This window comes from Necator americanus, chromosome X, assembly GCF_031761385.1.
Source record: "Necator americanus strain Aroian chromosome X, whole genome shotgun sequence".
NCBI classification, from domain to species: domain Eukaryota; kingdom Metazoa; phylum Nematoda; class Chromadorea; order Rhabditida; family Ancylostomatidae; genus Necator; species Necator americanus.
The window spans coordinates 15,729,249-15,752,108 of NC_087376.1; the positions used below are offsets into that span (position 1 = coordinate 15,729,249).

The following is a 22,860-nucleotide window of genomic DNA, read 5'->3' on the forward strand; positions in this document are numbered from 1 at the left end:
GGGAATATTTTCTATGGCTGATATGGAAGATCTCGGCATCTCTCACTCTCACGAGAACACAATGATTGAAGTTGTCCTCGATTTCTTCGTGTAACTGTGTTTGATTAGCGTTTTCTTCCTGCATTCGGAGCCTTAGTAAAACCTCAAATCAGTGCTCGAAGAAAAGTCACCATGCACATATTCAGATACCACAAATTGAAATCTCTGAAGAGATGTCCTCACATCAGAAGAAACTTGTAGAATAACGAAGAAAGCGTTTTCTTAATGTTATGACTCTGGAGGATGCCTATAGTTCAAAATAAAAGATGAACTAGGTTAAAATTTCTGCCGCTACCTAATTCTCTTTGGATCTGCCAAATCAGAATTCAGGGGATGTGGATAGCTGAAGTGTCATGTCAGAGTTTTCATCCTCCCAGATAAGTCTGGTACCAATTCATCGACCACGGAGAGATGAAAGACTTAGCACTAGGACGGATTTGAATGTCCGAATGATCCCGCAAACAGCGGAGCCTCTTACCGACTTGCTACACTCGGCCTTATTGTTCAATTCTTTGTTTCCTAACTGAATTGTTCCCAGTAACACAGAAATCAAGTCCATATCTTGATTTCCCTTACTCTTCGAACTGGTCGAACTGGCGCCTCTGGCACATGATCGGGACTTCCACGTGTCCCGATCATGTGCCAGAGTCGTCCAATGGTTTCTCCCCACGCGTGAGACACGAAGAACTTCGAACTTTTCTTTCAAGGACTTTGTGAAGAACTCGGACCAACGGATCGGCGGTCTTCCTGTAGTGCGCTTAATATCGCAGGGAGCTCAGTCGCTCACGGCCCAACGGTTGTCGTTAAAGTGCATCACGTGTCCGCCCCACCTTATTTTACTTTTCTTGGCAAATGCAGCAGTGTCTCTGATAATCGATCGCTGACGTAGAAAAGAACTTCGAATCCCGTCCCACACTTGCGTGAAGCGGGATACTCCTAGCACCAGGGGAACGGTAAAGAGGGTCCGGTGGAATCTTCGCGAATGCCTCCGACACATAACGTCCCCAATGGATATGCCGGCGGATACGCGAACATATCTCAACTAAGTCACGCTCTAGTCGTTCATGAAGACGCAGACAACCGTCTTAGATATATTTCTATATACGTAATTTGAAGCTACTAAATACATCCTTATCTCATATTTCACGTGAGGATTTCTCCCGTTTCTGGTACGATTACAATCACAAATTTGCGGTGGATGTGTCCTATTAGACAAAAGAATTCAGTAGTTAGTGAATAATATCCTAGCCAGTGACGCAGCGTATGATTAGCGGTAGGTAAGCAAATTCAGCTACTTAGGTGCCGACGAAAGTGAATTTCTTTAGGATATGCACCATCGTTAATTGTTAATCGTTAATTGATCTGGAGAGGCATGACCGGGGCATGCACGAAATTCCGACTGGACCTTCTTTACACGCACCCGCACCAGGGGCACCCGAGATCATCCGTTACGCATGAACATAATCGTCTTTTGCAGATTAAGCTGAAAACGGATGCATCCACGTTCTTTCGAATTCCGTCAGCATTCGTTCCGCTTGATTAATGTTAGATGTTATAAGAACGATGTCATTAGCAAAGCGCAAATGGCGTAGCACCATCAACCTTCACTCCCATGTCGTCCTATCCCAGCTTTCGCATTACTTTCTCGAAGGCGACCACGGATATTCTAGGTGAAATTGTGTTACCCTTCCGGACTCCACTCTTCACGTAAATGATGATATTCTTGTAGAGTGTCGAAATTCCGGTCGTGAAGTTGCTGTACAACTCTCGAAATACCTTTATGTACTGAGTAGAGACACCTTGGTTGTCCAAGGCTTCCACGACCGCTTCCGTCTCAACTGAGTCGAAAGCCTTCTTCAGGTCGACGAAGGTGAGACAGACCGGCATTTTGTACTCTCGTAATACCTCGATAAGCTTCGAGACTGTGAATGTGGTCAAATATGCTGAATCCTTTTCGGAACCATGTTTGCTCGCATGGTTGTCCTTCACCCAAGCCGTTTCCAATCCTATTAATGATCACTATTGTAAAGATCTTGTAGATGACCGACAGTAAGCAGATTAGGCAATAGTTGCCGATGTCATGTGGATCTCCTTTTTATACACCAACACGGTCTTGCTTGTCTTCCACTGTTTAGGGACCTTGCATTCCGACAGGTAACATGTAAAGAGCCTCGCCAGAGTATTTATGAGCACTGGCGGAAGGTTCTTCAGGTGTTCTGGTCATATTCTCTCGGGACCGGGTGCCGTACGATTTCTTACCGACATTATAGCATGCCGTATTTCGCACGAAAGAACCTCTGAAATGACATTTCTATCTTTCATCAGATGGTGAGGAGGAAAGTGGACATGGCTGTCGAAGAGATCAGAGTAGAAGTCGTAGATGATTTTCTCCATTCCCCATGTAATGGTTGTTCCCTTCGTGTTCCGAAGAGCAGTCATCTTCATCTTGCGATTGGCGAAGTCTCGACGGGCATAGCGAATCCTTTTTCCGCCTCTGCAGCTTCAGGCGACACTTCTGCTCTTCTCTCTTTAAGGTCTTCCTTTATTGCCTCTCTGCAAAGCCTTGCAAGCACCTGCGTGAGTTTTTGGTTGCTTGCGGATCGTGCTGCTCCACGCGAGCATATCAGCTCAAGAGTTTCGTGAGACAGGCGTCTTTTGGTGGTTTTAAAACTCTCAGCTTTCCTCATGCAGTCGTGAAAGTGTTAAACGAGACGGTCATATTCCTCGTCAATGTTGTCCATTGCGGAACTTTGGTACAACAGCGACGTCCGTCAGGCAGAACCTTTTACTGACGATGATGTGGTCTATTTCATTACGGTACCCTCCATCGGGTGACTCCCACGTCCAACGTAGAGAGGAGGGCTTCTGGAATTGCAAGTTCCCATGGATGGTCTTGGTCGTCATGATGAACTCGGAGAGGCTCTCCCGCTGGTCATTCCATTGTAGGCCATGGATCCGATGTGAAGTTCCTCAGGCTTTCTTCTTGGGCCAACTTTGGCGTTGAAATCGCCAATTATGACCTTTGTAGAAGGTATGATCTTCTCGGTAGAACTTCTCCAGGTGCATATAAAAACGTTCGACTTCTTTTTCTTCGGAGCTTGATGTTGAAGCGTAAGCGACGAATAGTCAAAGCTGGTGTTGGACCACATTTTCTTATCCGCAGACGTCCGATTCGAGTCGTAAGTTGTTCGAAAGAGTCGATATTCTTTGCCATACTCGTGTTGACGAGGACGCCAACTCCACCAACACCTCTACTGTTGAATGTTCCCAAGAACAGTTCTTTTCCAGTTTCATATACGGCATTGAGAGGGTGACGTCGTCTCGTCTCGGTCAGTCTGATGACGTCGCACTTAATCTTCCTAGCTTGCATCATCAGATCTTCGATGGCCGCTTCCGACGCAAGCGTACGTGCGTTATAAGTATAGATCGCCACCCTAACCCTTTTCCGTTTCGGTAGCCTAGGTGACTCCTGCAACCCGTCCTTCTTGGCGCTACCGTACCAGGATTTTCTCCGGAGTCAGAAGACTGTTTTTTACTACTGTGGCATGCGAAAAATTTTAAAATCCATGGGTAGGTTGCAATCCTCTAGTGCCATGAGTTTATGGGAGAACGTTCCGTTCTCCCGGAGTAGACATGTGGAGCTTATTTGTTGGTCATTACACTTACTCCAAACCGCCTACCTTGCATCTCCAAGTCATTTGATTGCAGGCTTTTGGCTGGACCGACGTGCGGGTTACAAGGATGTTATGGGTCAGTACTAGCTCAGCAAAAACAGGAAGTCCGTCTCCTGAATCCACCCTCGTCACTCGACAAGCACAAGGTCACTTGTGGTCCGCGATTAGCTCCTTATCCACTACCTGGAGACGCGCCACGTAGCATCGCGACTAACCGGCTGTGATCCCTAGTGAGGGAGATCTGTGGCAAGTCCATACAGATTAATGTAATACACCAAGAGCCACACAATCTAATGGGAAAGAACTTTGCTAAGACTACGTATTAGATTATTCCAACAAAAAAAAAAGAAAAACCATGGGGAAAAAGAAAAGAAGAGATCAGTGAAGCTCGTCCCGCTCTCTGAAGAGGGACCATTGGTCGAGAAATTTCACCGAGCACACGATGCGTCACGACAATACAACATGCCGACTGTACGTACAACTCCAGTTGTTTATTTTAGACTGCAGCTTCCAAACAACAGTCCGTGCATATTAGGCATATCTTTCTCTCGACTGAGAAAAATTACTATAATTATTCATTCTAATTCAAAAACACACCTTGGGTCAGATATAAAATTTCGTTATATGAGGTTGATCAATTTTTATTTCCCACTAGTATTAAAGGCTCAAAACGGACTACCACATCCATAAACCGCACAAGATAAGCCCTACAAATGAAGAATTTATGCTCATAAATCTATAATGGTGTTAACACATGCAATTGGGGGAAACCTGGAATATTGGACAATTCCTAGTTCCACCAAAAAAGAGAATTTTCAGGTAAAAACAGAATAAATAAACAAACAACAAATATAGAGAGGTGCACCTGACCAGTGAAGCTTCTACACACCCAAGCCCTTTCTAGATATGCTTTTCCACATCCGCCAAGAGCATCCAGCAGTCTCGCCGACAAGGTATATCCAAAAAGAACAATACCTGGCGGATTTTTGGAGGCGCTATCAATTGCGCCGGATCTCGTGAAAGCAACAGTCCAAGGCGCATGGAAAGATGGGGAGTGGAAACAGGGACGTCCTCACAATTAATACCGCCCTCAAATGAAATTAAATAGTTTCCACTAAGCTAGGGAAGATCTATCTTCCCTAGCTTTGCCAGCCTTTCACTTATTAGATAATAATGAGTGGTGAAAATATTTCAACTTAGAAGCTTTCATTTGAGTAGGGTTCCAATGAGAAATACAAACAATAGGTTTTCAGCGGAATTCAATACTAAAAAGACAATGATCTACAGAAACTGTACAGAGATAGGTCAGGATTTATTCCGGAGGGAGACAATGTCACAGTGGATAACTCAGGCTAGGCGTTCATATCCAACGACTTGAGTAGAGCACGTACGGGGTAGTTTGGAGTAGTGCGGAGAGTGGACCTAGTGAGAATTGCAGAAGTACTTCGTACAAATCTCAAGAAACATAACTCTGAATGATCGCTTGTACCTAACTCCAAACTTCATAATATGCCTATTCGGCAAGAAAGGTGACTGCAATCTACTTAGTCTACTCTGACGAAATCTACTTAATTTAAACGTAATATACTGGCGAAACAGAGCGACCGCGTTGGGTTCGTATAAAAGAACATATAAAAGAATAAAAGATAAAACCACCAGCGCATCAATCCACTTGGGATTTCTAACGCGTTTTACTGCAATTCGTAATCGTTGAAGTTTTGGAACGCGTGTTGGCCTATACAATGTCTTGCGCGAGCCAACCGATCATCAAGTCAGTGTTTTTATCTTCCCAGACAGGTCTGGTATCAATTTGTCGACCCCGGAGGGATGAAAGGCCTGGTTTGCACTGGGGCGGTTTCGAACCCTTGACCGTGTGGCTATAACGGACCTCTAACCGACTGCACCACACCCGCCCCAAAAGAACATAAATGGGATAAAACAATTGAATGTAGCAAACCTTCCCGAAGCTCATGGCAGACAATGTCGTCAAGATGTTCCTTTCTATAGAGCTACCACAATCCTATCGCACAAAATCAAAATTGTGGCTCGCAAAATTATAGAAGGATTTTTGATAAACGATAAAGGTCCAAAAATAGATGGAAAAGAATAATGCATACCCAAGACCCATATCTAATATCTAGTCTTAGCCGTCGTGATAAATTTGTCTGTAGAACTTCTAGAAGTGCAGAAGTTCGACCTTCCTTGAATCCTGGCATAGAGATTGCAACTTGTCGATAGTCGACTTCTTGAACAACTTCAAACAGCGCGCTTGGGAAAAGAATGTGTCGGTGAATCTTTCCATTTGAGTTCTGTATACACCAATGTCTCAAAAAGCGCTGCAATGCAAGCCGGGTTTGAGCTACTCGTAGAACACCAAGACATTCTAAACTTGTACGGGTTTTGTATAAAGCAGATCATGACGCTCCTGGATGAGTGTCTAAACTGCTCCTTATTTCGCTGGTCGGGACATTACTACAGACCGGTCAGCGGGGAATGGGACAGACTAGCTCCCACACTAGCCACTGCATTCATGTCCAAAATAGAACAACCCATCCTAGAACGAAAACCTTTCCTGTACTGTCGTTACGTTGATGACTGTTGCATCATATGTCCCATTCAAGACGAGATGGCACTAGTTTCGAGGTTCTAAACAAGCAATCCCCTTACATACGGTTTACACGGGAAAAACCTAAAGAAAATTGGCTGTCCTTCTTTAAAGTGGAAATACAGTGGTCCAACGGTGAGTGGTGAATACGATAGTTTCGAAAATCTAGTAGTAAAAACATATTATTACGTTGAGTCGGAAGTTCTCGGACAAATTGACAATATTTTTATTTATTTTACAATTTCTAAACGATAACTGTAAATCATTTGAAGTATGCCCCATTGGCATTGATGGTCTTCTGCAACGTTTAGGCAGATCGTGGTCGTTCTTGTAATGTTCGACCGGGCGTTGCTGTGCTGGAAGTAGACTTCGCGCTGCTGTGGGTGTGCATTTTCGAGATTTGTCATCAAATTCTTCAGTTGTTCAGTGTTGACGTCTGCGGTCACTGTACATCCCTGAGCGAGCAGCTCCCAGTATTCGACACCGTGTACGCTGCATCAGATGCAGAGCATAACCTTTGGTGTGTGCGTTGAGTTTAGAGACGCCTTCTGCATCCGTACCTTTGTCAACCCATTGGGCACGCAAGTAAATGTTAGAGTAAGAAATCCACTTCTCATCCCCGGTGACTAGGTGCTCAAGCCAGGTGTGAGTGCGCTTGAGCGTGAGGAGAGAAAGTGCTGTATCAGCGCGGCAGTCCATCTCATATTGCGTCAGAGCATGTGGTACCCATCGACCTAGTTTTCGCACCTTGCCGATTGACTTCAATTCGCGAACAACTGTGGTTTGACTCACCCCAAGAGCGACTGCCAGGTCGCGAGTGGTTTGAAACGGATTGGCTTCCAACTGTCTCCGTAGCAAGACCAAATCCAACTCCATCGGGCTTCCCGAACGGTCTTCATCTTCAATGGAATAGTGCCCGACGCGAGCTTCGAGTGCCACTTGTAGACTGTACTTCTAGCAGGGGCGTGCTCCTTGTAAACTTCCTTCAGACGTCTACCGATATCCGCAGGTTCTTGGTCAGATAGATGGAGAAAGAGCATAATGTTGTGAAGGCGGAGTGACGACGGCTTGAAATTGCGCGGCATGGTGGGTAAAAAGGAAGTGGTTCAGTGTAATTGTTAACCTACACTTTGAAGAGCCTTTTATACCCTATCAAACGGTAGCTAACACATTTTTGTCGGCTCTTTGCTGAGTGATGATCAGGGTCAAGCGTGTGTTGAGAATTTCTCAACAGGGGGTCGTAAGAGGGGTGTCGGGTCAGGGGGGGTCGTAAGAGAGGGTCGGAAAATTAAGAAAAAATTCAAGTAGGGGTCGGAAAATCAGAAAAAATGAAAGGAGCAAAGAGAAAATGGAGACGGGGTTGTCGTTTTCAAACAAACACATATTAAGGTGTACAAAATGAAGTGTAATTTAGGTATGCGACATTCAGCAGAAAAACAGGAGTGAAAACTGCTTCTTTTCAGAAGTAGTGCTGAAACTTGAAGGATGATCAGCAGTGAATGCCATGTTTTTATCGCATATCAGAAGATATTCACAACTAAAACGTATCCTAAGGCTTTTTTTCAGGTCCCGATATCTGCGACTAAAAAATGGAAGAGTTGTCTCAAAGAAGAAAAAACATCAATGATGCATATTCAGTACTTGAGTTCTGTTTAATATAAAATAAATGATATAGAATAAATAATTTTTTTTTAATATTCGAATAAACGATTGAAGAAGACTCGCGGTTGCAGTTGAGGAAGACATGTAGCATAGAAAGTTAGGATAAAAAGAGGGTACACAAACCAAAAAATGATTTTTAAAAAATTTATTCTTCATAATTCTGGAGATGAAACTACTACGCTTTTCAGCCAATCTTGAAGATGGACGACTTAGCATTTTTTGCTGCTCCAACTGATGCTTGATGACGTCGGAGTCGCTTCGGTGGCACAAACCAAAACAATTGAAATCTTGAACAAATGTGATGAATAATAAATAAAGTGATAATGTTATGATGTGATAAAATAGGAAACCAATTATTTCAAATGCAATTAACTACCTGAAAGTTTTTGTTCTTTCAAAAAATCGACTTTTTGTCAAACCCATCAAGTCTAAGCACTACAAAATTACAGTTCTACAAAACAAAATTACAAAGTTACAGTCTACACAACAAAATTGTCTGTTACTAATTTATATGAAAGAAATGAAACTAACCAGAGGTGACTTCGTATTGAGTACCATAAAAGGCAATCTTCATAGCTTGCACAGTGCTTCGGCACTCTTCGTCACAGCCAAGTCAATATATTGAAGATCTGCAGTTGTACGGGAACGCAGCGTCGAAAATTCGCTTAGGAACGGTTGACAAACGAGACCTTCAGAAGCTAACAGAAGTGTAAGAGCACTAAGTAAAAGTAGAAGCATAGCTGCAATGAAAAGCAAGTACGCTGGCTCAAATTGGTAAGTGTAGTGCAGACTTATTTATGCGCGATTACAAAGACTTCGATAAGGACATCTGTTAATTGGCCATTACACGCTCTGTTGAAATAGGGCTGATGCTGCTGAATTCCCAAGTTTGGATGGCTCAACGAGATGCCGGGCTGTTTTTATTGTGACGATCAGGGATCAATCCCTGCAAAGGTGGTATTTTTGCATTTGGCGTAAAAGAATTTAGAGAGCACATTTCTCATCTTACAGTGACGAACTTCTTACTTTCAGTCGAAAAAGCAATTCTGATGCTGCTACTGAGCGAAAAAGGACATCTACAGGCGCAATTAGGGTTAAAATTACTACAAAATAGGCTCTACGAGTTTCTGAATATCTACACTCTAAGTGAATTTTATGCAATAAAGCTGGCTGCGATCTGTAGAGAGAGATTTCTTCTATATTTCTACAAAGTTTTGTGGCTCTAGCTTTCCTAGTCTTTTTGAAACCTAGTTGAGAAAAATCCCAATTTTTGTCTCAAATTTTCGAGTTTTTCTCAACTAGCTTTTGAGAGAACCAGAACACCTACAGAGGCCAAAACTTGCAGTCAAGGGTTTTCCTTGATGCTCTATAAAAAAAAGGAGTCGAATTTTTCAACGGCGCTACCGTATGCTCGCAACGGGAAAAAGAGCGAAATCTCAGATTTTCGGCAACGCGTCAAAATCTGTGTGACTTCAAACACATTTCCATAACTCTGCTCATAGTTAATAAAAACGAATTCAGTTTAAAGTATGTTGTAGAGGAGGATTTTTGCTATCGTAATTTGCTTTTACTTTTTTACAGGTACTTTTCTTCTCTAAAAAAGCTAGTTGAGAAAAAGTTGAGAAAAATGCCAAATTTCTCAACCATTTCTCAACTAGGTTTCAAAAAAACCAGAGGGTCCCTGCAAAAGATTTTCTGGCCGTTTTGTAGCGCAAATCTTCTTCTACACAACGCAGCCACCTACATTCTACCCATCTTTATCTTCTTATGTCTCTTCGCTAGTGAGTTATTCATGTCTATTTCAAGGTCACAAAATCCGACCTGTCCAGCAGTAATTTCCAATTAAGATCCGGTTTTAATCGCTAAAATAACCTCTATATAACACTTGTATGTGACAAACAGTGCTCTAAATACAATTTCAAAAAATTGCCGGTGAAATGTTCTCCTCAGTGCTTTTTTTCGGTTTTGCAAAAATCTAGATTCCGGCGGGGATCGAACTCTCATCCGTTCATTTCCATTGTCGATGAGTAAAATTGTTTATTAATAGTTGAAAATAGTGTGAAAATTGTTTCAAAAGGTGTTCTCCTTCTTTTCCAGCTGTTTTTTCGTTTTGCAGAAATAATGGTTCCGGCGGGGATCGAACTTTTGTCTATTGTTTAAAACTTTTATTTTTCTTGATCTTTTTCCATCTGGCACACGTCATGCGGCATCTTGAACATATAATTAACATGAACATATAGTTTCTAGTTATTATTTATTTCATTAATATCGCTGCATTACAATATGTATTTTGTTTTACTTGTAGCATTACTATTTTTTTAAAATAATTTATTATTTGTTTATTACATCGCATTGTTTTAATTTATTTATTAGGCGTTTATTTGTTTTTTAAATTTTTTGTTATACCAAATTTTGACTGCTGTGTGGGCAGCTATACTGGTAGGAACGAGATGGTCATTTTTGTTAGGTTTTAGAGGGTCGTTTTTGGGAGGGTCTGCGAGGGGGAGGGGGGGGGGGGGGGGGTCGTTTTTATGAGGGATTTTTCCCAACTATACGCTTGACCCTGGTGATGATCTCTAGAAATCATCAGTACCACATTGTCCAAGAACTTTCGACTCAACCTAATAGTTCCGCTCACTGTTGGAAGACCAGGAAATCAGTCATTCGGAACATCTTTAGGACAGCCGTAAGGGTGACATCTGATGTCCAGGAGCGGATCGATGCGGTTAACCTAGCGCAGAGAATCGCAACTTCTAATGGTTAGATTGCTGATGTACCTCAGCGGCCAGGTCTTATTGCGCAAAGATATTATGCCACAGAGGATGACTTGAAAAAGATCAATTTCTTACCTACACTTTCATAACCGACGACCTGAGTAAGGCGATAAGAGCCAGCCTGGTTAGGTGTGGTCTCGATGACCAAGTGAGAGTTGTGGAAGTACCTTCTACAAATCTCAAGAAGCAGTTAGTACGAAACAGAATACACGATCGCATTTGCCTGACTCCAAACTAGGTAATATGCCCATTTGGTAGGGTAGGCGACTGCATGATCTCTGGTGTAGTTTATTTAGTTTCGTGCAAAACATGCGGCGAACAATACATTGGCGAAACAGGGCGACCTCTTTGTGTTCGTATTAAAGAACATCTAGATGGGATGAAATATTCAAACTCTGCAACCCCTCTCGAAACTCATCGCAGAAAGTGGCATGAAAATTCTCCATTCTGCATAGCTGCCACGATCTTATCGTACGAACGCGAAATTGTGGCTCGCAAAACTGTGGAGGCGTTTTGGATAAACGCTAAATGTCCTGAATGAATAGTAAGGAAGAAGGCATAGCGTGACCAATAGGATGGCTCAGTATAAAGATTGCGAGTTTTGATCTACGGGGTCATATCCGGGTTGCATCCTAATTAGTATTAGCGGACCGATTTTATCACGCGCAGGTCCGCTAATATCACGGCAACGCGACTACTTAGGTAGGCAGAACGATTTGGACTCTTTTGGTTTCGATTTTGGATGTAACATGTTAGGGAATGATGATTTGTTCTGGATGAGGCATTTAAGAGGATATATTACAAATGATCTGAGTTTCAAGGCTCTGACGAAGGCGACGACGCCGAAACGCTAGTCGTAATAAACTCTGTAGAACTTCTCTCTCTCAATCTTGTGTTTGGTGGGGCTCAGCGTTTCAAAATGGAGATAAAAAAAAGAAGATTTGATACATTCTTCAGTACTACTACGACCAAGGTGAAAAGCAAGCGGAGCAAGCGGCCAAAACATTTGTGCCGTTTTTGGACTTAATACAATATCGAACGCAGCTGCAAGGCTGTGGTTACAACTACTCCGTTCCGGTAACGTGGACATTGAAGATGAGGCATGTTCCAGTATTCCAATCTAATCGTCGAAAATGACGCTAAACTCATGGAAATCGTCAAGTCGGATCGCCATGTGAGCAAGTATTCTATTGCACAGGAACTAAAGATAAGCAAGGAAACCGTTTGGAACCATTTGCATAAGGCTGATCTCAAAAAGCTTGATGCACGGGTGCCGAAGAAAACGTCAATACGCACACATCTTTAGCGACAAATTAGAAGTCCCAGATTAGATGAATGGTTTTACCGCACCCGCCATATAGCCCAGACCTGGCACCAAGCGACTATCACTTTTTCAAGCATTTGCAAAATTTTCTAGATGGTAGCAAACTGGCCTCAAGAGAGGTTAGTGAAAATGAGGTGGTCAAATTTTTTTTTTGCCAGCAAGAACGAGGACTTCTTCAAGTGCGGAATTATGAAATTGCCATCAAAATGAACAAAAGTTATCGAACAAAACGGCGCATATTTATTTGATATTTGATCTAAACCGGATAGTCCTAAATATATTAATTTCGCCGTCGAAATAAAGCGAAAAATGCTCAGGACTTTTTATTTCACCTATTATATATGTATTTACTCACTTAATCGGCGAGCTGATGTCATCGCCTGACGCGATTACCCGCATCCGAGATGAGCCGTCCTTGAACACAGCTCTGCCCAACCTTCTCGATCTTCTGCGAGACTTGCACAGAATCTATCCATTCGTCGCTATTCCATATTCTGTGAAACCTTACGTCTCACCTGAACTGCCTATCCACGCCGAGTGTCCTCAGGTGCTCTTTCACCACCCCAGTCCAGAACTTCCGTTTTCGGCCAGGTGGCTTCTTCCTGCTCGAACCCGACAAACTCCTCAGAGCTCGTTGAACAAGCGAAGACGATTTACTTTAGTCACTTTCGAAGGCGGTGCAAGATGTGGGCATCTTCCACGTGTCATCCACCGGTATACAACATCAATTTCTGCGTAAAGATCTTCATTGTGGCATACTCTTTGTCAAAAGTAGCCAAGTAGCCGCCTAAGCAACTTTCGTTCCGTGCAATCAATCCTCTCCATCACCTTAGATGGTGCTGCCCAAGTCTCCGATCCGTACATCATGATGAAGCGAATGGCGGACAGGTAGACCCGCACCTTGACTTCGTTAGTGATGGGGGTCGACCACAGATATTTCGTTAAGGAGTTAAATGCAGAAGTTGTCTTAGCGCAACTTTGCTGAATATCTTTCTCGTTGCCGTTGTTCTTCAGCGTACAGCCCAGGTAACAGAAATCATCGACGAGTTCTCTCGGTTCTCCGTCCACCCTGATCCCCGCTCGAGGTCTCGAAGAGGTCCACATCTGCTCGCATTTATCAGGGCGTAGACGTAGTCCATAGGCTGCAGCCAACTTCGATACAAGGTTGACAACATGCTGAAGTTTCGTACTGCTTTCCGCGAATATAACAACATTGTCGGCGTACTCGAGATCAGTCAGAGGCACCCTGATGGTGCTAAGACAATGTCGGCAGGACACTGGTCGACTGTTCTTCGCATAATGTCGTCGACTGCGAAATTGAACAGGAAAGGTCCTGGTACTGCCCCTTGTCCTACTCCAGTTACCACTTCAAACGGTGTTGTACATCCGGCTGGTGTTCGAACTGCAGCAGTTGTTCGTTGATTCATGTCATAAAGCAAGTGAACGAACTTTCCTGGCACTCCATCGGCGCACAGCGCGTTGAGAAGACGGCCTCGGTGAGAAGAGTCGAACGCGGCTTCAAAGTCCAGAAACGCTAGTTGCATTGGCTTCGAATATCGCTGCCGGATTTCGATCACTCTCTTGACGATGAACACCTGGTCAATCGTAGATCGGCTAGGACGAAAGCCAGCTTGCTCGTCGCGCGTTATTTCTTTGCGATGTTCAATAGGTCGGTCGAGGATAATCGTATCCAGAGCCTTGTCCATAACACGCAGCTTCCTCGATGATTCCTAGAGTCCGTTACGGATAACTTCTTCTGGAGGGGAATTATGATAGCGTGTCTCCACGAGTCAGGTATCCTTTCGTCTATCCATACTGAACGTATGATCTTTGTCATTTCACGAATCTCAGACGGAGGAAGATATTTTAGCATTTCTGCGCTAATCCCGTCGTCTCTACCAGATTTTCCATTCCTCGTTTTTTCAATACAGACTAGAACCTCCGACTCGTTAACCGCATACGTCAGTCTATGAACGTGCTCGAGTTCAGGAGCTGACGGTGCTAGCCGGTTCAGCAAGGTCTTGAAATGTTCCCTCCAAATTGGAAGGGTTGCTTCACCGACGGCTACTCCATTGGCAGTGTTGGAGACAGGAGAACATCTTTTCATTTTGCCGCTATACTGTTTTAGTAGAGCATAGGCTTTCCGCGGGTTCCTGTCCTCCCACACCTTCTCAAACTCCATCGCTCTTGACGACTCGTTATCGCGGTCTTGTTGCAGTTGACGACGCAGCTTCCTTCTAAGACGCTTTTCCTGAAGTCACCAGCGCTGCGCGCGACACATACAGAACTGTACGTGGATTTTGTCTCCGCAGGTGCAAAGACAAACTTCTTCCGCGGCAATAGAACCGGGAGCGTTTCCCTTGCAGCGTCCTGGATGCACTTTGTGAAGGAAGCCGCATCGCTAAGCTTCTTCCTGGTCCGTACTCCAACATGAATAAACACACGTTGGTGGAATTTTGTTCTGCATTCATCGTCTTTCAGACCTGCATGTCGATTTTCGGTTGAAGAGGAACTCCTCGGTTTCTCTTGTGGAACCGTATCTTGAAGCTAAGAAGAACTGGACGGTGGTCAGAGTCGAACTAGAATAGTATCGGCAGGACACTGATCTAGTGTTCTTCCTGCTGCAAATCCTACCTCACGCCTCAAAGCGGCGCAGCGGTGGCCCTCGCCGTCGGGCAGCTATGGTGGCGAGACTTCGTCTCGGCAGGTTCAACCATGCCACAAAGGTGCCCCGCTAGTAGCCCGATCCTTGGGCGAAGGCTACAGGCTAGCTAAGTGAGGAGGTAGTACGACGATTCCGGTGCCAGGCTGCTAGCTTGCTAGTGCATGCCGACCGAGGACAACACCCCCTGTCGCACCATATTGCTAATGTCTACTAAGTGTTCTTCAGAAGCTAGGGCGTACCCCGGAAGCGACGCGCATTGTCCTCGCCCGGACAATGTGGCAAATATGCGAGGGCTACCGGCTAGAGAACGGAGCCGGGAAAGAAGCTAGTCCGCCATCGCCAGCAACATCCAGTGCGCTTGGCAACACTTAACGTTGGGAAGCTACTTACTTACGCTTACTGGAAGAAGTCGTGAACTGGCAGACAGTCTCAGAAAACGCTGTGTTGACATATGTTGTGTACACGAGACTCGCTTTAAAGGCTCCAAGTCAAGGGAATTAGGCGATGGCTACAAGCTCATCTACCTCTACCATCTACCACGGCACATCAAATCGCAATGGCGTTGGTATCATATTGAACGAGTCGTTTAGAAATAGCGTCACAGCGATGGATCGACTATCGGATCGCTTGATGGCTGTAAAAGTAGATATAGGAGAAGTGAAATTGCGAGTCGCCTCTGCTTATGTGCCACAAGCGGACTGTAGTGAAGAAGAGAAGGCAAGCTTTTGGGAGGGTCTGGAGCGGTACGTCCAATCCCTGGAAAGCGAAGAAGTACTTTTAATCGGAGGAGACTTCAACGGACATGTCGGTTCCCGGAAAGACGGATTCGAGAGTTGTCATGGTGGATACGGCCATGGAGCTCGTAACGAGGACGGGTTGCGAATCTTGGAGTATACTGTTGCAAGTGACTTGATCATTGCTAACACGCAGTATCGGAAAAGAAAATCGCATTTGATCACGTACACCAGCGGCGGTCGTGAAACACAAGTAGATTTCTGGATGTTACGCCGACGAGATCGCCGACTTCTGCAGGATTCAAAAGTCATCCCTACAGACCATGTCGCTGCCCAACACCAACTGCTCGTTACGGACTTGAAAATCTCCCGTCCAAGGAAGAGACATCCAAGGACTGAAACACAGCGCATCAAATGGTGGAATCTGAAGGACCGAAAGGAGGTATTTTTCGCGTCCGTGGCTCCATCTACACCTCCCCCTCCTACTCGTAGCGTGGAGGAAATGTGGTCGTCTACTTCCAGCGTTATACCTTGACCGCGGAGAACACTCTGGGAAAGACGACTCTAGGTAAGCCCAAGGTACAAAAAGCTACGTGGTTTTGGAACGAGGAAGTTCAGGCGGCAATTCGTGAGAAGAAGTCCAAGTATAAGCTCTGGTGGAGGACGCGTCAGCCTGAAGATCAAGGTGCTTGCCTAGCGACGAAGAGGGAGGCTAGGAAGGCAGTCTCCAAGGCGAAGTCGAACCGCTACAAGGCTGTGTACGACATGCTTGATACCAGAGAAGGCGAGCTGGCAGTGTATCATTTAGTCAGAGCGCGTCATCGCTCAACGTTGGATATGGAGCACACCAAGATCGTTAAGGGAGCTGATGGAGCCGTTTTGCACCGCTCTGGTCAGATCTTAAAGAAGTGGCGAGAGTACTACAATCACTTGTGTAACGAAGAGTTCTGTCATCCTCCCATCCCAACTGTTCCCAGCGTCGAAAGTCCTGTTCTACCAATTACTGCCGTCGAAGTCAGTGCTGCCTTCGCAAAAATGAAGTCGAACAAGGCAACCGGTCCTGATGACATACCTGCTGATGTCTGGAAGCTACTAGGAGATCGAGGGTCCGGGTGGCTCGCAACTCTATTTAACAAGATCGTTGCAGAAGGACGGACTCCAGACGTTTGGCAAACTTCCGTGACCGTGCCTGTCTGGAAAGGGAAAGGAGACATTGCTGACTGCACCTCGTACAGTCCTATACGACTGCTCTGCCATACGATGAAGGTTTTTGAGCGTGTCCTGGAAGCTCGTCTGAGGAAAACTGTTAGCGTTCCACTCAACCAGTGCGGCTTTGTGAAGGACTGCAGCACTATAGATGCTATCCATGCTGTCCGAATCCTCCTGGAGAAACATCGAGAGAAGAACCGCAGCGTGCATCTTGCTTTTCTCGATCTCGAGAAAGCTTTCGACCGCGTCCCACATGAGCTGTTATGGATGTCCATGAAGTCGCATAGAGTACCAGACGAATATGTGCGGTGGACGAAGCTGCTTTATGCGAAGCCTACCAGCGTTGTACGATGTGCTGCTGGAACAAGCAGGCCATTCCCTGTACAAGTAGGGGTTCATCAGGGTTCATCCTTCTCACCTCTGCTGTTCATACTGTGCATGGACATGATAACGAAGCAAATCCAGAAGTAGCATTCGTGGACTCTACTCTTTGCCGACGATGTCATGCTCGCGTCGGAGTCTCGAGATGATCTTCAGAAACAAGTACAGTCTTGGAAGGATCAGCTGCAGCAATATAGATTGCGCCTCAACACACCAAAAACTGAGTACATGGAGTGCGGGCCAAGGATAGAGGATGGTTCAATTCGTGTCGATGGCACCGAATTAAACAAAGTGAACTGTTTCAAGTACCTTGGATCCAAAGTGACTTCCACAGGCGACATTGATCAAGGAGGTCGAGCACGTGTTAATGCGGCATGGATGAAATGGAAAATGGCAACAGGGGTACTGTGCGACAAGAAAGTCCCTGTTCGACTGAAGTCGAAGATCTACAGGACGGTTGTGCGTCCTGTTGCTCTTTACGTATGCGAGTGCTGGATGACGACGAAAGCCTTAGAAAGAGTGCTGCACGCTATGGAGATGCGGATGTTAAGGTGGACGATAGGTGTAACGCTAAAAGAGGAAATATCCAACGGCACTGTGCGCTCCATCTTCGGTGTCGTCCCGATAACTGAGAAGATGAAGGAGGCGCGACTGAGTTGGTTTGGTCACGTATTGCGGCGGGAGGAAGATTCTGTTGCCAAAACCGCTCTGAAGCTCGACATTTCAGGAGTGAGGCCGCGCGGGAGGCCAAAGATTCGCTGGTTAGACCGTGTGAAGCTGGATATGATAGATGCACGTTTGTGTACGGCTGATGCAATGGATAGAATCAAATGGAAGACAAGAAGCAGAAAAGCGGACCCTGCAACAACGCGGGACAAACGCTAGGAAGAAGAAGAAGAAGAAGAAGTCCAAATCTTCCATCCCTGTATTCCTCTCCTGTGGCCTTTGCTAGTTTTGCGTTGAAGTCTCCGACAACGAATTTCTAGAAGGACTTCTCGTTGCGGACTACTTCCTCCAGCTCCTCGTAAAACGCGTCCAATTTGGATTTATCAGTTCCTGATGTTGGTGAGCAGCAGCTGATGATAATAATGGGTTGTTGGCGCAGAGGGCAGAGGCGAAGAATGACCAGACGAGGTGGCAGGATCTCGTGAGATTCAACAAGATGAACGACAGATGGGTGCACAACAAAACCAACACCGGCTACATTTCGCGACGAAGCCTCCACGAATGACGAGTGTACCGTCATTCATTTGTCGTAAGTCGCTCCTTCTGCTCTTGGTCTTTTGCAGAGCAAACATGAGGTATTTGATCCGCTCTGCAGCTCCGAGGAAGGCATGCAGGACGGCGTCTGTGGACACTGTTCTCGCACAGTAAGCACACAGTTTGAGACAGTCTCTAAGGTGAGTCGTGCAGTCACAATGTGATTCTGGCGTGGCTCATCTCGTGCTGCTGGGCGCACACAACGAAATGGACGTGTTGAGAAACAACGAAAAGAAAACGATTAAAGGAGGAACTAAATGTGAATGAGCATCCCGCATTTTTCGGCTCCCTAAAACAGTTCCCAACCCTTCTTTCAGACGCCGTGTTGGGATAGCGCTGCGGTCGCGCGGGTCGGAGTGTGACTATGTTGCACTTCCGTTACACCTCCCCTGCCGTAGCCTATTGCGTTGTTACGCGATGTATGGCAATTGTATTGGAATCACCCAAACCCAGAAAGAGTTGAATGGTATCGCAAAGAAAGCTCGAAAAACATACTGATAAACGCAAAGTCAGCCCATCCTAATGGCATGAAAAAGGCAATTATCCGAAATATGGTCAAAACAGCAACAGCAATGTGCACGGGGGATAGAGAACGGGAGGAATCACTAAAACTAGCCACAAGCATAGCTAGGTCAAACGGTTACTCAAGATTGAAATCTAACACCCAATCTCGAACTGCAAACGACACGGTGAGGATCCCACGTGAAGGTAGAATTCCTTTGTGCATCCCCTTCGTCTCTGACTCACTAACTGTTGCTATACACCGGACTCTTTTGCGAGCACAGCTGCAAGACGATGTTGTGTCACCGCTCCACCAGCTATCCATCCTCCACGACCGCCCGAGATCACCTACACCCCGCCTCCCTATTGTTCTCTAATCAACGCCGCGCGCGACGTTCGCGCCGCGACAAAGCGAATTGCCGAAGCGAATTCTGATGTACGGATATAGTAAACTAAGCGCATGTTATTGGGAATAAAAGAGAAGAATTGGATCCTTCTATCCAATGTAACTTTACATAAGTAAAAATTATCTCAAAAAGATGCTCCAGGAAAAAGAATAACATGCATATATTTTCACAGATCTCATAATTTAACACATTTCATGCCCCAAGTTTTCTATATAAACTAGTAGTGCATAAGTATGTGTTTGTCACGATGCCATTCAGCGAATTCGTGTTCAACCTCAACTGCAGCACCTATAATAACAGTAAATTTATGCGCTAATTACTTTGTATACATTCCTTAAACTTCTTTCTTTCAAAATTTTACTTAGATATAATGTTTATATCGAGCGTCAGTCAAGTACTTCAATACTTGCTTGTACGTTTTATACAGTTTTATGTAATAGAACTTTGTATGGTTCTTCAAACTTCTTTCAACAGCGTTTTATTATTTCATTTCTATCTACTCCTTGCATAAAATCAATATGACAGGTTATGTGTGTTAGTGGAGAACAGAGACTTTGTATCTTCGAGATATACCTTTAGGTACAGTGCATGTCTGCGAGGCATTATTCGCGCCTCGTTAATCGTTGGATGCCAATTTTACCCAGCTAGATAAACAAAAAGAAATCCTTAGAAAGAGAAAAAGGTAAAGAAGATAGCATAACACCGATCAGTGGGACATTTTTTGAAACATCTCTTGCATTCCCAGAGATGGATGAGTATTTTCCACCTAACAAGTCGAAACAGGATAATTTCATTTTCACTCGCATTTCTAAATCGCATGTCACTTATACGAACCTATTTCATTCTTTCCTTCTTTTATATTAACTTACAAGCACACTTTATGTAGACCTTCGAACAACATCTAATACCAGGTACTTTCCTTTTTGTTCGATTTTAAAAGCGCATTATAAGAGCTGTGGGCGCGACGAAAAAAAAATCGTCGTAAGAGCGGTAGACGCGGCGAAATGGGAGGGGAGGGCGGCGTGGGCGGGCGCCTTGAAGACGTAGCACAAGAGGAGCAATCAGGCTACTGTAGCGATTATGACGGTATCAGAAGACGCGAGGTGCAATTAACGACGCTCATTAGCCTCCGGGATACGCGGCGGCACATTATACGGCTACCTCTTGACCGTTCCCCAGACTAATCTACTGTTCTTCGCATAATGTCGTCGATGGCGAAATTGAACAGGTAGGGTCCTGCCACTGCTCCTTGTCTTACTCCAGTTACCACCTCGTGTTGTACATTCGGTTGGCGCTCGAACTGCAGCAGTTGTTCGTTGATTCATGTGACCAAGCAAGCGAACGAACTTTCCTGGTACTCCATCGGCGCACAGCGCGTTGAGAAGACGGCTTAGGTGAGAAGAGTCGAACGCGGCTTCAAAGTCCAGAAACGCTACTTGCACTGGTTTCGAATACCGCTGCCAGATTTCGATCACTCTCCTGACGATGAACACTTAGTCAATCGTAGATCGACCAGGAAGAAATCCAGCCTGCTCATCGCTCGTTGATTCTTCTCAATGTTTAATGAGTCGGTCCAGGATAATGCGCTCCAATACATTGTACATAACACGCAGCAAAGAGATTCCTCGATAATTCCTAGGGTCCGTGACGGATAACTTCTGGTGGAGGGGAATTATGATAGGGTGTCTCCACGAATCAGGTATTCATTCGTCTATCCACATTGAACGGATGATCTCTGTCATCTCACGAATCCAGACGGAGGAAGATATTTCAACATTTCTGCGCTAATCCCGCCGTCTCCACCAGATTTCCCATTTCTCATTTTCTGAGTACAGACTAGAACCTCCGACTCAGTCGGTGGCTCCTCGTTAACCGCATGTGTCGGCCTATGAACCTGCTCGAGCTCAGGAGCTGACGGTGCTAGCCGGTTCAGCAAGGTCTTGAAGTGTTTCCTTCAAATTGGAAGGGTTGCTTCACCGACAGCTACTGGCAGTGTTGAGGACAGGAAAACATCTTCTCATTTTGCCGTTATACTGTTTTAGTAAAGCATATGCTTTCCGCGGGCTCTTGTCCTCTCACAAACTTCAAACTCCATCGCTCTTGACGTCCACTTGTTATCGCGATCTTGTTGGAGTTGACGACGCAACTTCATTCTAAGACGCTTTTCCTGGTTGAAGTCACCAGTGCTGCGTGCGACACATGCAGAATGGTACGTGGATTTTGTTTCCGCAGATGCAAAGACAAACTTCTTCCTCGGCAATAGAACCGGGAGTGCTTCCCTTGCAGCGTCCTGGATGCACTTTGTGAAGGAATCCGCATCGCTAAGCTTCTTCCTGGTCCGTACTCCAACATGAATAGACTCACGTTGGCGGAATTTGGTTCTGCATTCTTCGTGTTTCAGACCTGCCATGTCGATTTTCGGTTGAAGAGGAACTCTTCGGTTTCTCTTGTGGGACCGTATCTTGAGGCTGAGAAGAACTGGACGGTGGTCAGAGTCGAAAGCAACGTCCCAAACAGCTCTAGATTTTCGGATATCTGACTGAGGAATGTTCCTCGCCAGAACGTAGTCGAGCTGAAGCTTAAGAGTCCTCATCTTCCGCCTGCGCTGCTCTTCAGGAGTTAAAAGGGTTGAACCCTGCCACGTGAACTGATGGTGTCGATGAGTCCTCTTAAACGTAAAAGCGATGATTAGGCCCGTCTGTTCGCACAAGTCGACCAGACGGTCAGCGTTGCCCGACGTGCTCTCCGCTAGATAATACCATTTTCCTAACACATCGGATTGCTGTTCGAGTCGTATTTTCGCATTTGCGTCGATTCCGACAATAACCACCTGCTGGCTTGGTATTTTAGACATCAACGCATTGAGTTCATCATAGAAGGCGTCCTTACTGTTGTCCTCAGCGGTTTCCGTAGGTGCATAAACACTTACGATCCAGAGTTTACGTCCTCAGCAATCTCGCAGTCGTAGAAAGGCGCATCCAGACGACGCTGAGCCAAATTCCTCCATCTGGTTCTTGTAATCGTTCCTCACAGCTATCGCGCAGCCACTTACTTTGTTCTCATCAACATGGCCGCAGTATATGGTGTAATTTTGGATGTTGATGACGGGCCGATCTGTCATGCGTGTTTCCTGCACTGCAGCAAAGAGCACACAGAGATATCGCAGAACTCTGGATAGAGCGGCTTGTTGGAGTTCACTCGATAGTGTTCGGCAGTTCAGCGTGACGAAACGAATGGTTGTTGCCAAAGTTTCCATGCTCCCTTCAAGTAGTTGACCTTTCAGGTTATGGCTTTGGCGATGTGTTGGACGACAGCACCTTTTTGCAATGTATAGGAATCTTTTGCCATATAACAGCGCGAGTTATATAGCTCGTACGTTCCCAATGTGTACACTCGAACGCCTGATTGCGTTTAGTTAAAGCAAGGCCACCACGTGCAGGTAGCAATCAGACTCGCATACGCGGCCCATATATATATATATATATGTATATATATATAGAAAATTTCAACTTCTTCGTAGCTAGATGCGCATATTATCGTTAGTTTTTCGAAAGATTCTACGTTCTTTGCCATACTAGTGTTGTCGTGAATACCAACTCCTGCATTGTCGCATGTTGTTAAGAAC

General features: G+C 45.2%; 11 protein-coding genes across 14 annotated transcripts in view; 2 read left to right on the forward strand and 9 right to left on the reverse strand.

Moving 5' to 3' along the window:
- Positions 1-2,263, reverse strand: part of RB195_023371 (uncharacterized protein) — a gene marked incomplete at both ends in the record, with an annotated part of 50,680 nt that extends 48,417 nt beyond the window's left edge. Inside the window, 2 exons of one of the 2 annotated variants that reach the window (XM_064210774.1) lie at positions 1,816-2,045; positions 2,179-2,263. In XM_064210774.1, coding sequence (XP_064066657.1) covers positions 1,816-2,045; positions 2,179-2,263 — 315 coding nt within the window. Of the gene's footprint in view, positions 1-1,659; positions 2,046-2,178 lie in introns of those variants that run through there. The other variant, XM_064210777.1, reaches the window with a different exon arrangement.
- A 217-nt stretch (positions 2,264-2,480) lies between these two features.
- Positions 2,481-2,726, reverse strand: RB195_023373 (uncharacterized protein; the record flags this gene model as incomplete). The annotated part of the gene is made up of 1 exon (XM_064210779.1): positions 2,481-2,726. The coding sequence occupies one exon, from the start codon at positions 2,724-2,726 to the stop codon at positions 2,481-2,483; it is 246 nt and encodes an 81-aa protein (XP_064066660.1).
- Positions 2,727-3,052: 326 nt separating this feature from the next.
- On the reverse strand, positions 3,053-3,412 carry RB195_023374 (uncharacterized protein; the record flags this gene model as incomplete). The annotated part of the gene is made up of 1 exon (XM_064210780.1): positions 3,053-3,412. The coding sequence occupies one exon, from the start codon at positions 3,410-3,412 to the stop codon at positions 3,053-3,055; it is 360 nt and encodes a 119-aa protein (XP_064066661.1).
- A 3,329-nt stretch (positions 3,413-6,741) lies between these two features.
- Positions 6,742-7,194, reverse strand: RB195_023375 (uncharacterized protein; the record flags this gene model as incomplete). The annotated part of the gene is made up of 1 exon (XM_064210781.1): positions 6,742-7,194. The coding sequence occupies one exon, from the start codon at positions 7,192-7,194 to the stop codon at positions 6,742-6,744; it is 453 nt and encodes a 150-aa protein (XP_064066662.1).
- A 5,649-nt stretch (positions 7,195-12,843) lies between these two features.
- RB195_023376 (uncharacterized protein) lies at positions 12,844-13,182 on the reverse strand (the record flags this gene model as incomplete). The annotated part of the gene is made up of 1 exon (XM_064210782.1): positions 12,844-13,182. The coding sequence occupies one exon, from the start codon at positions 13,180-13,182 to the stop codon at positions 12,844-12,846; it is 339 nt and encodes a 112-aa protein (XP_064066663.1).
- Positions 13,183-13,313: 131 nt separating this feature from the next.
- On the reverse strand, positions 13,314-14,260 carry RB195_023377 (uncharacterized protein; the record flags this gene model as incomplete). Of its 2 annotated transcripts, XM_064210784.1 has the most annotated exons (2): positions 13,314-13,808; positions 13,895-14,260. In XM_064210784.1, the coding sequence occupies 2 exons, from the start codon at positions 14,258-14,260 to the stop codon at positions 13,314-13,316; spliced, it is 861 nt and encodes a 286-aa protein (XP_064066664.1). The 2 variants fall into 2 exon arrangements, with proteins under 2 accessions (XP_064066664.1, XP_064066665.1); XM_064210783.1 differs by lacking the exon at positions 13,895-14,260 and having other exon boundaries at positions 13,314-13,784.
- Positions 14,261-15,247: 987 nt separating this feature from the next.
- RB195_023378 (uncharacterized protein) lies at positions 15,248-17,157 on the forward strand (the record flags this gene model as incomplete). Of its 2 annotated transcripts, XM_064210785.1 has the most annotated exons (2): positions 15,248-15,919; positions 16,000-17,157. In XM_064210785.1, the coding sequence occupies 2 exons, from the start codon at positions 15,248-15,250 to the stop codon at positions 17,155-17,157; spliced, it is 1,830 nt and encodes a 609-aa protein (XP_064066666.1). The 2 variants fall into 2 exon arrangements, with proteins under 2 accessions (XP_064066666.1, XP_064066667.1); XM_064210786.1 differs by having other exon boundaries at positions 15,248-16,012.
- A 33-nt stretch (positions 17,158-17,190) lies between these two features.
- RB195_023379 (uncharacterized protein) lies at positions 17,191-17,952 on the forward strand (the record flags this gene model as incomplete). Its single annotated transcript, XM_064210787.1, has 1 exon — positions 17,191-17,952. The coding sequence occupies one exon, from the start codon at positions 17,191-17,193 to the stop codon at positions 17,950-17,952; it is 762 nt and encodes a 253-aa protein (XP_064066668.1).
- A 97-nt stretch (positions 17,953-18,049) lies between these two features.
- On the reverse strand, positions 18,050-18,313 carry RB195_023380 (uncharacterized protein; the record flags this gene model as incomplete). Its single annotated transcript, XM_064210788.1, has 1 exon — positions 18,050-18,313. The coding sequence occupies one exon, from the start codon at positions 18,311-18,313 to the stop codon at positions 18,050-18,052; it is 264 nt and encodes an 87-aa protein (XP_064066669.1).
- A 2,960-nt stretch (positions 18,314-21,273) lies between these two features.
- On the reverse strand, positions 21,274-22,089 carry RB195_023381 (uncharacterized protein; the record flags this gene model as incomplete). The annotated part of the gene is made up of 1 exon (XM_064210789.1): positions 21,274-22,089. The coding sequence occupies one exon, from the start codon at positions 22,087-22,089 to the stop codon at positions 21,274-21,276; it is 816 nt and encodes a 271-aa protein (XP_064066670.1).
- A 93-nt stretch (positions 22,090-22,182) lies between these two features.
- On the reverse strand, positions 22,183-22,491 carry RB195_023382 (uncharacterized protein; the record flags this gene model as incomplete). The annotated part of the gene is made up of 1 exon (XM_064210790.1): positions 22,183-22,491. The coding sequence occupies one exon, from the start codon at positions 22,489-22,491 to the stop codon at positions 22,183-22,185; it is 309 nt and encodes a 102-aa protein (XP_064066671.1).
- Positions 22,492-22,860: the final 369 nt, after the last annotated feature.